This window comes from Chiloscyllium plagiosum, unplaced genomic scaffold (genome assembly GCF_037043375.1).
Source record: "Chiloscyllium plagiosum isolate Xiang-an unplaced genomic scaffold, Cpla_swu_hap1 HiC_scaffold_5, whole genome shotgun sequence".
NCBI lineage: Eukaryota > Metazoa > Chordata > Chondrichthyes > Orectolobiformes > Hemiscylliidae > Chiloscyllium > Chiloscyllium plagiosum.
This window is the reverse complement of record NW_028270143.1, coordinates 44,917,883-44,935,352: the sequence shown is the minus strand read 5'-3', so window position 1 is coordinate 44,935,352 and position 17,470 is coordinate 44,917,883. Positions and strand designations below refer to the sequence as shown.

Genomic DNA, 17,470 nt, shown 5'->3' with positions numbered 1-17,470 from the left:
ACATAGATCCCTTAAAATGGCCATCCAAGTGGACAGGGTTGTTAAGAATGCGTATGGAGTTTTGGCTTTCATTAACAGGGGTATTGAGTTTAAGAGTCATGAGATCTTGTTGCAACTCTATAAAACTTTGGTTAGACCGCACTTGGAATACTGCGTCCAGTTCTGGTCGCCCTATTATAAGAAAGATGTGGATGCTTTGGAGAGGGTTCAGAGGAGATTTACCAGGATGCTGCCTGGACTGGAGGGCTTATCTTATGAGGAGAGGTTGACTGAGCTCGGACTTTTTTCATTGGAGAAAAGGAGGAGAAGAGGGGACCTAATTGAGGTATACAAGGTAATGAGAGGCATAGATAGAGTCGATAGCCAGAGACTATTTCCCAGGGCAGAAATGACTAATACGAGGGGTCATAGTTTTAAGCTAATTGGAGGAAAGTATAGAGGGGATGTCAGAGGCGGGTTCTTTACACAGAGAGTTGAGTGAGAGCATGGAATGCATTGCCAGCAGCAGTTGTGGAGGCAGGGTCATTGGGGACATTTAATAGACTCCTGGACATGCATATGGTCACAGAAATTTGAGGGTGCATACATGAGGATCAGTGGTCGGCACAACATCGTGGGCTGAAGGGCCTGTTCTGTGCTGTACTGTTCTATGTTCTATGTCTATGTTCTACATATGTGCACTTATAAAAGGAATCCAGTGTATCTTTAAAGTAATTCTCAAAGATAAAAGTGATTTGAACTAATGTTACCGTTCTCCTCATATACGATGCCATTTCTCCAAAATTGATGTTTGAAACAATGTTCCCTCCATTGTTTTGTGAAATTGTAAAGTAGTCCCTTTAGATCATTACTGCAATGTAGGTTTACCCTCTCTGTGTCGTAATCTGACTGAATGATTAATGCAATATGCAATGAGATATATCAGGATTTGATGAGGGTTCCATTGGGAATGTAAGCTTCAGCTTGATTACCTTTGGTCCTTGTATGGACTCTCCTTGGGATCCTTTTGGTCCAGGCAAACCCATTCTCCCAACAGCACCCTACATAAATTAGGAACAGTTGTAGAATCACATAATATTGTCCCATGGTTTACAATGAAATTTTCTGGTGAACGTACACGTTATTTTTGACCCATGGGTTGTTACATTGCTCTTGCAATTTTAGCGATAGAGGTACTCATTTAGTTTACTCATTTTTATCAATTAAAGTGGCACAAATGATCACATGATCACAATTTGCACCCATGGCAAATCAATCTTTGTGCAACTTGAAAAATACTGTGCTAAAAAGTGACTCATCCACAAAACAGGCCATGCTATAGTTTGTATTAATCACCATGACTAATTTTCACCAAAATGGTACTACTGACATTAAAACAGCATTGCACACAATTTCAGTTCTCCATATATATTAAATTCTGGGCTGACAAGTGACAAGTGATAGCCATGCTCCACAAGTGCCCAACAATGACCTTCTCCAAAAAGAGAGACTCCAACTATCACCCCTTGATGTTGAATGGCATTACTATCACTGAATCCTATACTATGAACATCCTAGGGGCTACCATTGACTAGAAACTGAACTGGTCTCACCATATAAGTACTGTGACTACAAGAGTAAGTCAGAGGCTAGGAATCCTGCTGCGATTAACTCATCTCCTGATTCCCCAAGCCTGTCCATCATCTATATGGTACAAATCAGGACTGTGATGGAATATTCTCCACTTGTCTAAATGAGTATAACTCCAGCAAGATTCAGGAATCCAGGATGAAGCATCCCAGTTGATTGGCACCACATTCACAAATATCCATTCTCTCTAGCATCGATGCTCAGTTGCAGCAGTGTGTAATATCTACAAGACACACTGGAGAAATTCACTAAGGCTTCTCATACAGCACCTTGCAAACCTAAGACCACTACCGTCTAGAAGGACATATATGGGAACACCACCAGAGGAAAGTTTCCCTCTAAGCCACTTATCATCCTGACTTGGAAACATACCTCTGTTCCTTCAGTATCTATGAGTCAGAAGTCCTGAAACTCCCTCCCTAACAGAATTGTGGGTCTACATACACCAAATAAACTGCTGCAGTTCAAGAAAGCAGCTCACCCCCCTACTTTCACAAGGCTCAATGTGGAAGTGCAATAAATGTTGGCCCAGCCCATCCCATGAATGAATTAAAATCTCTACACAGATCAAGTACAGGTAGTTCTTCCATAACGTGATGGTTGTGTTCTTGTGCAACCCTGTGCTATACAAAACTCGTACAATAAAAATAGCATGCAAAGTGTTGGCGATGCAATCGTGTTATAGCCAACAAAGTTTTAGAAGTTCGTACTTTAAAGACCATGTCCATTATTCACCAATCATTTTGTAGTCAATTCGCATTGATGAAATGTATGCAGATATGCAATACAATTGTGCTGCTTCAAGAATCATTTTCAATCTGTGACCATGCAAATGAATTTAAATGGAAAACTGAACCATAAAATCAGGATGGGAATCTAATTTTGAAAGTAATTTGCACCAAATTGCAGATGTCACCCAAAGCATTACCCAACAGATTCTAATTTCGTTCTTAAAATATTTAAACATTGTTTTCACCGAAATCTTTATCCGGGGGTTTTGTCATCTTTACAGTCAATTTATTTTAAGTCCTTCTTGATGACCTCTGATTTGCCACCTGACTTCCAAGTTGGTCAAATTTCAGCTGCCAGTATTTACCTTGAATTAAATCCAGCTTGTTAATACACTTTGTCCATTGACCCCCATTGTCTCACTTTCATCTAATATCTTAAATTTGAAGTTTTTGATCTTGTCTTTCAAGGGCAGGTCCATCCCTATCATCACAACCCTTGATCCTCTATCTCTGGCCTCTTGTGATTTGCTGCAAGATTTGGTGTGGAGCTTGCCTCGGTTCTACTGTTTGGAATACTCTCCCTAAAAAGTCTACCCTCCTCTCTCCTGGTAAAACCACTTGAAAATTATCTTCTCAATCAAGCATTTCATAACCGCCTGACTATTAGTACTAACCTTTGCACCAGTATATCCTAATCCTGGAACACCAATTGGCCCTGATGGCCCTGGAGGGCCAACATCACCCTGAAAGATATATCAAACTCAAGTTAATGACGTCATGTAAAGAACTAGTAATAGTGTGCATGAGAAAGACAAGTAAGGAAATCAGTGTTTACAAATCTTACCCAATTTCCTTGGATCAGCTAAACAAAATTTCTCAAAAGGCATGCAGTGTTTTGAAAATAAAGGATGATCTTCTTTGACCTGGGTACTGCAATCTCAAAACCACCCATAAATACAACAAAGCACATTAAAAGTCATACATTAAAGGAGGGAGGGCAACAAGAAGGTACATGGGAATGTTTCTACCAATCTCTCCTACTCCACTGAAGACAATAGGAGTAGTGGTTACAGTCTGTTAGCTTGGAGGTGATGGATGCTATCCAAACCTCAGTACATTCTGTCTTACCTTCACTATGAAAGGGTTCAACTGTTGACATGAGGAGGAAACAGCAAGAGACTAAATGTTCATCTCTCAAATTGATAGACATCAATATAGATTCACCTTTGATCCAGGAAGTCCTTTGCCATCTTCCCCTGGGTCACCACGTGGGCCTGGCAGTCCTTGCACACCCTAAAATAGAAAAATTAAAATATTTTAATAAATATATCATTCTCTGGCTATTATATGGGACTGCTATAGAAACCAAATTGTTAAACAGGTCTCTAAATGGCAATTCTAACAAGAAATCAGAGAACACATTGAAGATTATTTATGATCCAAATATAATTGCAGCATTACTAATAGATAACAGAGGATACAACTCCATGCCCACTTCTTGACAATTATATTAGTATCTGATAGTTGACAAGTGTATTTTCTCGAGTAACATTGTCTATTTTGAGACTGAGGAATAATAATACTTCGTTTGCTTTCCAAGCTACAAAAATATGTTCCACTCTGCAGTTGGATTCCAGCAGTCTGATAACATATGTTCATTAGTCTGAATGTATCAACTGCTGGAGGATGTTCATGAGTTATCAGAGCTTTAATTTTGCTTTTAGAATCTCTATCTTCAGGAATAAAAATATAGCTTATGATGGAAAGAACTTTGACTCTTCTTTTCTTTAAAAAATATTTCCTTAAAGTTTCTGATGTTAGCTCCAGCTGTCTCCAGCTAGGATAGCTGAATTACTATCACACATGCTATTGGTTCTTCTCTAAAATTAGTAACATTCTAGGAAGGTGTTAAAAATAGTCCAACACCAGATTATAGTCCAACAGGTTTATTTGGAAGAACAGTACAAGCTTTTGGAGCACTGCTCCTTTGTCAGGTAGCTAGTGGAGTAGGATCATAAGACATAGAATTTATAGCAAAAGATCATAGTGTCATACATTGATGCAATATATTGAACAAACCTAGATTGCTGTTAAGTCTTTAATCTTTTAGAGTGGGTTGCAGGTTTCGATTGATTAATATGTAAATCCCCCACACTCACACCCATACGCATACCCTCTCACAGGCATATACTCCATTACACTCATGAACACACTGTGTCACACGTGCGCAAGTGCGCAGACACACACACACACAGTCTCCCTCTCCCTCTCTCTCATACAGTCACCCTCTCCACACACAGACACACACAGACACACAGATACACACAGACACACACAAACTCTCTCTCTCTCTCTCTCCCTCACATACTTGCACACATACATCTAAGTCTATGGGGTGAATTTGCATTTGCAGAACTGTATTTGCAGATACATTCTATTTTGTTCAAAAAGCACACAATCTGCAGGCAGTCAATATTTTTTATAGTCCATGAGACATTTTATAAGTTCCTTTGGAAATAGAAACAATCTGACTGAAGATTGGCATATATACAGACTCCAGCCTCACACTTTTAATGAGCTGAGATGTCACCTTTTGTTTTATAAAACCTTAAGTTATCTCTGGAATGTGACTTGAAAGAAGTTCTGGGATTTACATATTAATGAATCAAAACCTGCAGCCCATTCAAAAAGATGAAAGACTTAACAGTAATCTAGCTTTGTTCAATATATCGCATCAGTGTATGACACTATGACCTTTTGCTATAAATTCTGTGTGCTATGATCCTACTCCACTTGTTACAAAAGCTTGTACTTCCAAATAAATTTGTTGGACAATAACCTAGTGTCATGTGATTTTTAACTTTGTCCACTCCAGTCCAACACTGGCACCTCCTCATCATTCCAGGAAGAAAGGGACTTGTATTCCTGTTTTCCTTCTGATTTTTTTTTCTTTTACTTTCAACCTTTTTCATTGCCTTCTGTCTCTTTTGACTGTTACAATTGTGTTGCTTCTTAGATTGTTTTCTTTTGGTAAAGTGTCTTTAATTTAAAGTAAATGAAGGTGGTACATGTTGCTGACTCTGAAGGCTGCCTGATAGTAAGCCTGGGGAGTTGATTATCAAGGTGGAACTTTTCGGAATAGTCAGTCTGTCACTGGTGGGATTGGAAGTTCACAGCATTTCCACTCTCAGGTGGAATAATTGGCTACTTGTGATCACAGTGTGGCTGGTCAATCATTCATGGTTCATGTACAAGGAATGCAGTGAATTATGTGGGGTGGAGAGGAAGTTGACAATGCTGCCATCATCTCACGGCATTGCAGCATTGGGTACTGTTTGTAATGTGTACTCCAATGGGCATTTGTTCCTGGCAGCATCAGTCTCACCGTCTGACATGTATATATTTTCATTTCAACAGCTGCTGTCATCCACACTGCATCTGTTGATCCCTGGCAGTGTTGCCACCCCATTCAAGAGTGCCAAATATCTGAATGTGGAAAAAGAATATTCCACAATAATGCCCCACTCCAGACCTACAGTCCTGTTTGAAAGAATGAAAGCGAGAGGCCTTCTCTTCTGCCATGAGGCCTGAACTTAACATTAGAAACAGTTGATCTCCGCTCTGGTCAACTCCATCTTTGGGGTTCACAGCATACATCTTTTCTTGTTGACGTAACTTTGTCTGCGGACAGGAACAGTGTTCCTGCACAGTGTTACAGGAACTGGAACCATCGCCCGGCACCCACCCTCAACCACTTTTCATGTTCCTTTCATCATCCTCGACTTTAATCCTTGACCACATTCCTTTGATCCTCAAGATTTCCCACAATAGTGGAATAGTCCCAGTTACTCTTCAACAGCTCTTCATCACCATTTACCCTTCCTCTACCATCTACACTCATCACTTTGTTACCTTCAACCCTCAGGGCTCCAACATTGACTTTCCCTGTGTAATCTGTGACAATGCTGCTCCTTTAACAAGGTTATGGTGTCCTTGGCTTTTTTTTCCAGAGAGGTCAGAAAAGCAGCATTTCCAAAAAGTCTAGGTTTGAAGGATATTGGGGCCAGTTTGATTAAAGCTAACAGTTACAGCCTCAGGCATAAGGCTTTCCATTTTAAAAAATACACTTGTATAATGAAAGGGGAGTGGCCAGTTCTCCCAGCTCAGCTTTCCCCTGGTTTGGTTTGGTTTTTAGTCGTCTGACTGTTCACTGAAAGCAGGCAGTCTGTTAGTAAGGTTGCTAGTCCAAGAAATAGCTACAGAGGAACTCTGATTATCCAAAGGACACGGGCAGGGAGTATTTCGATCGGTTAATCGAATGCCAGATAATCGATGCCGGATAACATAGTTAGCCATGCATGGGGACATTAAGATCTTGTTCAGATCGTCCAAAATTCAGTTAATTGAATGCTAGGGAATCAAGGTTCCTCTGTACATGGAAGAAGGTATTCCATGCTGAACATCTCTCTCTCCTGTAAGACCCCATTTGAATTTTCCTTTTTTGCGGTGTTTGTGGGGATTGTTGCAGGTATTTAGAACAACATCATTAAGTTGGGATAGTCTGTTGGGTGTTCGGACAGGTTAAGTTACTCTGTATTCTGTACTCTCTTGTTTGGGTTTAATTCGGTAATCTTGCAAATAAATTCTGTTTTGTTTAAAACTAAGTTGTTGGGCCAGCTCCAACACTCCTGGAATACCCACTCTACATCTGTTTAAAACAACTAGCAAAGTTCGAGCCCAGGATGCTTTCTTGAAATGTTTTGAGGGAAATGTTCCATAACAGACTGGGGGCTTTTTGCAGGATTTGTTCTATCGTTCTGATTTGGGATTAGGGTTGCTGGACTCAAAGGCAGCAAGTGGTAGGTGTTAGTGTCTTTTCTTCCAGGTGTTGAATTTGGTTGGTTTAAACAGTGCTTGGGATAACAATTCAGGAGTCTTTTTGGGGTTTTGCAAAAGATGATTAAGGCCAAGCTGCAGAATTAGCAGATAAGCTGGAACTGGAGTTGCCTCTGTCTGTGAGGAAAAGAGAGATAATGACAGCAATAGCTCAGCATTTTAGAGATGGCTACAATTCAATTGAAAATGAAGCAGCTTGAGTTAGAGACAAAAGACAAGGAAAGGGCAACAGATGTGAAACAGTTTGAATTATAATTAAAAGCAGAGGAAAGAGAAAAAGAATGAATCACTTTAGCAGAACAAAGTGAGAAAGAGCGAGAGAAGAGAGGGAAAAGGAGAGAGAGGAAAAGAAGAGGGAGAGGGAGTTTGAACTTCAGAAATTGGCACTCAGACAAGAAAGTCAGCTGAAAAGGATGGAGATGAAGGCTGAAGGTAAGCTCCGTGAGGAAGAGAATGGGGATGAGCAAACCCATGGTGGCCAAAGGCCTGGTGAGAAACTGTTTAAATATATTCAAATATTGCCTAAATTTGATGAGAAGTATGTGGTAGCCTTTTTCGTCTAATTTGAAAAGGTGGCTAAACAAATGTGGTGGCCATTGACCATGGTGGATTTTGTTCATCCAAAAAAAACTCATAGAATGGCCTAGTGAGGTATTTGCATCACTATCAGAGGAGGTATTGAGGCGTATGAGGAGGTGAAGAAAGTAATCTTAAGTTCTTATGAGCTTGTGCCACTAGTCTACAGACGTTTCAGGAATCTAAGGAGGTACTCTGGTTAAAGCAATAAAGTAGGCCACATGAAATCACAGTGTTGGTGGGTTAGAAAAACCACTGGGAAGCCAGATATAGGAAAATAGGGTAAGCCAGTGAATTTTACTTGAGTGGTAAAGGAAAGCACAGTGGAGCCTGGAAAGCTGCATCAGAATATACTGGCTGGAGGTTGGTTAAACAGGAAGTGCCAGATCTTCTTAAACCATATACCTGCCATTACTCACATAGGGCAGGAGAAGCAGGTAAAGAGGGTACAATATTAAGGATCCTCTCAATCTTTCATGTTGAAAGATTGAGGAGATATGTACCTCTGAAGGACAATTGCTAGTAGTGGGAATTCATGGTGAGAGAAGAAGCGTTCAATTCTGCAAAGTGAGGTTGGAGTGTCTCGTGAAGAGTGGAGAAGTCATGGTAGAACTAGACAAACTCTCAGCTCCAGGAATACAATTTCTCCTTGATATAGCTCATCACAGGTAGGAGTGCTGCCTACTGTGTTTGAAAAGCCAGTGCAAACGCAGGCATCTGAACTATTGCAGGACACAAATCCCGGGATTTTTCTGGGCTGTGTGGTAATGAGGTCACAAAGTCATCAGTTGAAACAGGAGAGATCAAAGAGTACAACTAAGAATGTTGAAGTGGAATTAGCAGAGACCATGTTTGATCGGATGGTTGACACAAACCAGGAGCAGATGGATGATAAAGCAAACATCTTTAGCTCAGATAGATTAACTGAGCTAAAGCTGAAAATGAAAATGTAAAGCAATTGTATCAAAAGGCATAAACAGAAAAATAATCTGAATGCATCCATGATTGCTATTATCTTAAAAATGCTATCTTAATGAGGAAATGGAGACCATCACGTATTTAGACAGATGAGAAATGGGCAGAAGTTCATCAAGTCGTATTGCCAGTGGATTATAGAAAGGAGGCGTTGTAGGCAGAGCATGAGCTGCCACTAGGGGGGTCATTGAGGAGTGAGAAAAAGAAAGCTAAAATACAAAAACATTTTACTGGCCTGGATTGCACATGGATGTAGTTGAATTTTGCCAGCCATGTCAGGTAATTGGAAAACCATAGGCAGTAATAAATCTTGGACATTTAATATCTATTCCTGCATTTGAGGAACCTTTTACAAGCATCTTAGTTGACTGCATAGGGCCCTGACCTAAAAAGTGTGAATCAGTACTTGCCAACAAAATGGATGTGCCCACTAGATTTCCAGAAGCTGTTCCATTACACAATATCACAGGTAAAAGGATTGTAGAGGAATTACTCAAATTTTTCATTTGATATGGACTACCCACAGAGATACAATCAGATCAAGGGTGAAAATTTACATCAAAATTATTCAAGGAAGTTATGGATAGTTTAGGAATAAAACAATCCAAATCTACTGCATACCATCAAGAGTCGTAGGGACTGCTAGAAAGGTGGCATCAGACATTAAAGACCATGTTGAGGGATTATAGTCATGACTATCCATATGATTGGAATAAAGGAATTCCGTTTGTATTTTTTGCGATCAGAGATGCACCAAATGAATCAACCATATTTAGTCCATTAGAATTAGTGTTTGGGCATGAAGTGAGAGAACTGGTAAAATTGATTAAGGAGAAATTGATAAAGCAGAATTCAGAGACCACATGTCTGGACTATGTGTCAAATTGTAGGGAACGATTAAATAGAGCTGGGGAGTTGGCTTGACAGCATTTAGAAGTATCACAGCATACACTGAAACAGGAAGCAGACAAGAAATCAAAACTCGCAAATTTGCTGTCAGAGATAAGGTGATAGTGTTACTTCCAGTGATAGGTGAACCTTTAAAAGCAAGATTTAGTGGACCTTATCAAATCGAAAGAAAATTGAGTGAGGTGAACTATTTCATAAGGACGTAAAAGGTAAAAACAATGACTGCAGATGCTGGAAACCAGATTCTGGATCAGTGGTGCTGGAAGAGCACAGCAATTCAGGCAGCATCCGAGGACAGGCAAAATAGGAATCCAATCAAAAAGAAATCTCACAGAGTGTGTGATGTGAATATGTTCAAAAGGTATTTCGACAGGGAATGAAAGCCAAAGGAGACTGTATTAAGAGCGAAGGCAATTTTGGCTTTTGTAACGCTGAATAGACTGCATCAGCTTAAAGTCATGCTATTTGGTATGAAAAATACACCAGCCATGTTTCAGACACTAACCAATAAGGTCATTGCTGGACTACCCAATTATGTCGTATGTACTGATGGTCTGATGATTTCTCGTCACACATGGAGGGAACATTTGTAACATTTATCGGCCTTGTTCGATCAACTTTGGAAAGCAGGCTTGGTGATAAATATGGCTAAAAATGAATTTGCCAAAGCCCAAGTCATCTTCCTGGGATATGTTATTGGATATGAACAAATGGCTCCACGTGATGCAAAAACAAAGGGTGCTGGTGAGTTTCCCATATCATCGACAAAAAGAGCAATACTACAATTCCTGGGATTGAATGGATTTTATTGAAAATTTGTACCAAATTTTTGTAGTGTGGCTGCTGCACCAGCTGAGTTGCTAAAGAAAGGCAAGAGGTTTCAGTGGACAGCGGACTATCAGAAGGCATTTGACAGCCTGAGAGCTGTGTTAACCACTATGAAGAAGGTTTCCTGAAGAAGGGCTTATGCCCGAAACGTCGATTCTCCTGTTCCCTAGATGCTGCCTGACCTGCTGCGCTTTTCCAGCAACACATTTCCATCTCGTGTTAACCACTATCCCAGTATTAGCCACACCTAATTACGCAAAGTCATTCAAGGTGTCTATGGATGCAACTTATGTGGGTGTTGGTGGTGTGCTCTTGCAGGAAGATGACAAGAATATAAAAAGACCCATCAGGTATTTATCTAGGAAACTGAACATTCTTCAGCAGTGATATTCAACAGTTGAGAAGGAGACTTTGAGCTTGACATTTGCGTCACATTTCAATGTTTCTGTTACCAGTAACGTATCTGAGACAATCATGTACACTGACCATAACACATTGAAGTTTGTGGAGAAAGTTAGGGACAAAAATGCCAGACTGTTTAGATGGAGCTTGTTGTTTCAATTTGAAAGTTATGCATGCCGCAGGACTGGAAAATGTGATTGCCAACGCCTTGTTGGGACTTGAATGAGAAACGGTGGCATTCGGTGGCAGGAGTAAGACAGACCACAACAAAATGTAGTAGCACATGTTTGCTTGACTATTGTCAATGTGATTATTGATGGGGTTTTTTTAACGGGTGAGGTGTGATGATGCTGTTCCTTTAACAAGGTTATAGTGTCCTTGGCTTTTTTTTCAGAGACGTTGCAAAAGCAGTGATTCTGAAAAGTCTAGGTTTGAAGGGTTTTAGGGCCAGTTTGATTGTAGGAAACAGGTACTATCCCAGGAAAAAGGCTTTCCAGTTTAAAAACAACACTTATGTAATGAAAGGGGAGAGGCCAATTCTCCTGGTTCAGCCCTACTCTTGGTTTGGTTTGGTTTTAGGTAGTCTGGCTGTTTACTAAAAGCAGGCAGTCTGCCAGTGCTGGTCCAAGAAACAGCTACATGGATATGCCATGCTGATTGTCTTTGCCATCTGTCTCTCTCTCTCTCCTGTAAGACCCAGTGTTTGATTTAACCTTTTCATGTCAAGGGGTGTTTATGGGGATTGTTGCAAGCATTTGGAATAATTAAGTTGGAATAACCTGTTGGGTTTTCGGATAGTTTAAGTTACTCTGTATTCTGTTCTCTCTTGTTTGTGTTTAATTCGGTAATCTTGCAAATAAATTCTGTTTTGTTTAAAACTAAGTGGTTGGGCCAGCTCTATCACTCCTGGAATATCCACTGTACACCTGCTTAAAACAACTAGCAAAGTTAGAGTCCGGGCTACTTTCTTGAAATGTTTTGAGGCAGTCTGACCTGGTCAATAACAAACCCTTGTTGTTGCCTAAATTATGCTTGATCTAATATCTTCCAACATTGTCCTTCCCTGTAAGGTCCATCTTCCTTTTCCCGTCCCCCATAAGACATTTTAGGGCTGTCACCTCACTCTCACCTTCTCTCAGTCTTTGTTCCCCCTTTGACTGCTGCCACCTGATCCCAACCATTAACGTAGCTTCTCCCCATAGAAGGAAAAGTGGATTCTACTCACTTGAAGTCTGAGTGAGTGAAGACTAACTCACTACACAGAGGCAATGGCAGAAATCTGTATGCGAACAGTGGATAGACTATGATTCTCCAAAGTCCCACCAATGTATACAGAACGTTAAGTTATATATAGTTGTGTCTTTGAACAATCCATTTACTTCCAAACTAAAACAAGAGTGGGGGTCTTAAGGTTAGCTAATAACTATTTCTTTAGATGTAAGGCCCATGTAATTCTCTTTACTATGGTCATATAAATGGAAGTATGGGTTATTGTAAGAATGCAAGTGGAAGCTAGCATTCTAGTGGAAAGGTCAAATTCACGAGGAGTTAAAATGAGGCTGAAAGACTTCCCTCGCTCATATGAAAGGAAGAATCTCTTGGGAGAATTAAAGTGAAAAAGAAGACAAAACCTTGGGAATTAAGGGTCACCTTAGGCTGGCTCCAAGAGATTTAAATGTCAATTGTATGTCAGTATATCAGTGAAGTGGGTATTTTCTGTTAAATGTAAAGGCTGTGCTTGTTTTTTTTGTGCTTTCTAAATTGTAAACTTTTCAAGCAAAATTAGAAAGATCTGTTTGAAAACCAAAGTTTGAAGAAGCACTGCATGTTTTGAAAAGCAATAACCTGACATTTATGGCAAGCATTGTATTAACAGCTGTCTGAACAAGCAATAATTGAGGTTTGGGCTGCGGATAAATGGGATCCAAGTGGGTTTTGTGTAGATACAGCGTAGTGTCCATGGACTAGCCACAAGTTATTGATGACAAAAGCCTTTTGTCACCAAACAATCAGGTGATTAGTTCTTAGGTAACTGGACAGTTTGGGGCTGGGAACAAGAAAGAAGTGTTTTGATCTCCACTAGCACAGAAGCTGATTCTCTGTTCTCTGCAGTCAAAATCCATTTTTAAAATGAAGAAAACCAGTTCTCTTTCTTGCAACTGTTGTTGTAAGCTATGACTTTTAGCTGATAAGTTAAAGTTAAAACTGATAAGTGAGCTTTTATAAGCTAATCAGTCACACTGTATCTTTGTAAACCATTGGAAGTACCTGGAGAAAAGCAACTGAGAATCAGCATAAGACTGTGTGTATTTGTAGTGTTATATATCAATAGCTTATAACTGTTTATCTATAGCAGGAGACTAATTACTTGTAATATATTATAATTCTTGTTAAGTACAAAACCTGGACTGTGCTTTCTATCAATCTGGGTCTGAAAAACACCTATATCAGTAAATGATGTGAACATATTTTAAAATCTTTAAATTTTGAGACAACTCTGGAAATAATGGGCTTGACTTTCAGTACGCTATACCCCAGTGACATAAAAAAGGGGATTGTTCGGTTTTGCAATTTAAAGTGTGAACTGTTTGACAAAGTTAATATCTAGTCATCTTTTTCAGTTGTTTTGTTACAATAAAATCAAAAAAGTGAAATCTTGTCATGATATCCTTTCAGTTATTAAATTGAAGTAGAATTACTTTTAAAAATAATCAGTTTTGTAGGAAACCATAGAAATAGAAGAAATAAGAGCAGAAAATAGATCTACTTGCCATTTATTATCATTGTGGCTGCCCTGAGGCTACATCTTCACTTACCTAATCCCCATCTCACTTTATCCCCTAAGCCACTAAGAGTATGTCTATCCCAGACTAATGCATTCAATAATGGCAACTTCACAGCCCATTGTGGCAGAGGGGATTCACAACCTTTTAAGTGAAATAATTTCTCCTAACCTCAGTCCTAAATGATTTGCCACAGATACTGTATCATCATGTTTTACATTCCCTGACCAACAGAAACAATCACTTACTTTCTAACCTATCAAACCCCTTCAGAATCTTGACTGTTTTAATAAGATCACCTCTCATTCTTCTACACTCCAGATTTTCAGTCCAATTTATTCAGCCTCGTCTTGAAGGTTAACCCTTACATCCAGAGACTAAATTAGTGGACATTTGCTGTACAGTCTCCAATTCAGTTCGTCTTTTTTACATTTGGTGATGAAAGTTACAATTCTCCCAGATAAGGTCTCACCAAGACTCTGTACAATCATAGCAAGACTTTTTTAATGTATTCTTTACCACAATCCTCCTGCAATAAAGGTCACTATACCATTTACATTCCTGATCGCTTGCTGCATTCTAATTTTCTGCATTTCTTCCACAAACTTACCCAAGTTTCTTAAAACATCAATGGTACAAATAATTACAAAGTATTCTATTTTTCCATTTTTATGACCAAACTAATCCACATACCATGATATTACTTACTCATTTAACTTCCTTTTCATGTTACTATATTTCTTCATCTAAATCATTAATGTAGATTTTGAATCATTGAGGCTTCAGCACTGTTGTGGCATACAACTATTAGCTAGCTGACAAATAGAAAATGCCTTGTTTGTGCCTGCTCTCCGCTTCCTGAGGCCAGATAGCCCAGGACCTGAATTGCTAGGCCCAAAACCAGAATGGGCAACCTTTGAGCAGCCAGGCTGGAAGGGACTTTCAGGACAGGTCAAGCACAAACCACCCTCACAGATAAAGGCAAGAAAGGATAATCACGGACTTGTCTGGAAAATGAGACTGGTTGTGTCTTGAAGTACGGCAAGCAGACTTGCCATCACCATCACCATGTGAGAAGAAAGGGAGTATGGTCTTGACACACTGAAGGATGACAGAAAGTGCAGCCCCAGTGTCTTTTATATGTGGCATTGTGGATCACAGTGGATGCTGTGACCTTGACCTGGAAGATCGATTGTGGTACAAGAATAAAATTTTAAAACATCTTGTTATGATTGGTCAGGGCCAGGCAATATTCCGGAAGGATGCTGCAGGGAGGCATTAGAAGAGCTACATGTGGCAATTTTCTTAGCCTCGCCCTGCAGTGGAGCTCTGACTAGCTGGACCGACAGACAGATACAGAGATAGAGAGAGACAGAAGACAACCATATGCGAGACCAACCCTTACTAAGATAATCAGTGTTGACTACACAGACTGGCCAAGATTAACTGCATTGTTCATTCCTGATGAAGGGCTTTTGCCTGAAATGTCGATTTTCCTGCTCCTTGGATGCTGCCTGACCTGCTGTGCTTTTCCAGCACCACTCTAATCTAGATTCTGAGTTCCAGCATCGGCAGTCCTCACTTTTGCCTAGTCGTAGTCTGGTAGCCTATAATATTTTAAATGAAGATCGTGACCAAGACTTAATGTTGGAATTGGTAGAGAAGTTAATGTAAGATTTGAGAACTTTATGGCAAAAGAGCAGGCTTTTAGATGATATTCAGCCATACATACCTCATTGTATCTTTACAGTATTTTGTGATTAAAATTGAGTTGACCCTTTTATTCATGTCATAAGTATAGTATCCGGGTAAAATGAGTTCATGTAGAAACTAGTCAAAGCATCCTAAGCAGAGACAATACTGTCTATGATTCAATTTTCAATCCAAGCTGCACCTTATCAAATGTCTTTTGAAAATCCAGGTATACTAAATTTACTGGTTTCCCTTATAATATCCTCAAATCTTCCAATATATTTATCAAACAGGGAGAATGGGAGGGGTGACATGATTGAAGTATATAAAATCCTGAGTGTTCTTGAATTAGTAGACAATGAAAAGATGTTTACTCAAGTTGGTGAGTAGAGAGCCAAAGAATTGTTAAAATTAGGGGTAGTGCTTTTATAGTATCGAGATGGAGACAATCATTTTTTTCCCTCAGAAGGTTGCAAAGTGCAACCTTTGAATTCTTTGCCTCAGAAAGCGGAGTAATTGAATATTTTTAAGATAGAAAATAATGGATACACAGGTGGTAATTCTCAAAATAATCCTTAGATTGTGGAAAAGTACCAGACTTTACATAAAAAGTGAAGGAGATAGAAAACAGGTAACTATAGAACAATTAACGTAACATCGGCGCATGGGAAAATGTTGGAGTCTATTATAAAGGATGTAACAGCAGAGCAGTTAGAAATACATAATATGATCCTGCAGAGTCAATATGGCTTCATGGAAGTGAGATCATGCCTGACAAATTTGCTACATTTTTGAGGAGTAACAAGCAGGATATATTAAGGGGAAGTAGTGGATGAAATATATTTGGATTTTCAGAAGTGTTTGAAGGACACATTAGACCAAACAGTCAGTTCTGCTATACTGTGTTTCTTCAGCGTGAATTGGCTTTAACGCAATTGAAGAATTTAGACCATTATTTTTAGAACACAAAATTTCCTTCACTGTATTAGCAATTCTGGCCCCATTAGTTTAGATAGCGCAGCTATTGCACAATTTTCTTTAATGTGATATCGCATGAGAATGGAACTGTCACATTATATCAGAACCAACTGGTGTTGGAGATGGTATATTAGCAGAGAGAGAAGATTGTCTGACTAATGGAAAACAATACATTAGAATGAGGGAAACATTTTTCCAACATACTTCGATGACTTAGATGAGGAAAATGAATGAACTAGAGCTAAATTTGTGATGATACAAAATAGGTAGGAAGGCAAGTAGTGAGGATGATACAAAGAATCTGCAGAGTACTATAGACAGGTTAAGTGACTGAGTACAAACTGGCCAAATGGAACATAATGTCAGAAAATATGCATTTTGGCAGGAATAGAGGAGATGAATATTATTTAAATGGAGAAACACTACAGAAACAAAGGGGTTTTGGAATTCTTATGCATGAATCACAAAAAGCTAGTATCAGAATACAATGGGTGATAGGGAAGGCAAATGGAATGTTGGTCTTTATTTCGAAGGAAATGGAGGTTAAAAGTTAACAGGTTTTGCTCTAACTATGCAAAGCACTAGCTAGACCACAGCCGGAATACTGTGAACAGTTTTGGACCCATTTTCCAGGGAAATATATAGTGGCATTTGAGACAGTCCAGGAAAGGTTTGCTAGTTTAATCACAAGTATGGAAAGACTCTTTTATGAGGAGAGATTGAGTAGGTTAGGCCTGTACTCTTTGAAATATAGAGAAGTGAGAGGTGACTTATTGAAGATGTTAAAGTAGACTTGATATGGCAGATGCAGAAAGGTTGTTCCCCTGGTGGGAGAATCTAGGACAAGGAAGTATGATCTCAGAATAAGGTGTCACACATTTAAGACATAGATGAGGAGAAATTCATTTACACATCAGGTAGTGAACCTGTCGAATTCTTTACTGTAGAGTGCTGATGAGGCTGGAGTCATTAAGTATCTTCAAGGATGAGAGAGACAGAACTTTATTGTAAAGTTAAGAAGAAAAGATAGGAATGTGAGGTTAAAGATGATCAGATCAGCCATGATCTTAT

General features: G+C 39.3%; 1 protein-coding gene across 1 annotated transcript in view; it reads right to left on the bottom strand.

The window, feature by feature from the left end:
- Positions 1-17,470, bottom strand: part of LOC122550244 (uncharacterized) — a 265,713-nt gene that overhangs the window by 54,649 nt on the left and 193,594 nt on the right. Inside the window, exons 24-26 of the mRNA XM_087987130.1 lie at positions 3,585-3,653; positions 3,035-3,103; positions 972-1,040 (exon numbers count right to left, since the gene is read on the bottom strand). Of these exons, the coding sequence (XP_087843256.1) occupies positions 972-1,040; positions 3,035-3,103; positions 3,585-3,653 (207 nt within the window). The remainder of the gene's footprint in view (positions 1-971; positions 1,041-3,034; positions 3,104-3,584; positions 3,654-17,470) is intronic.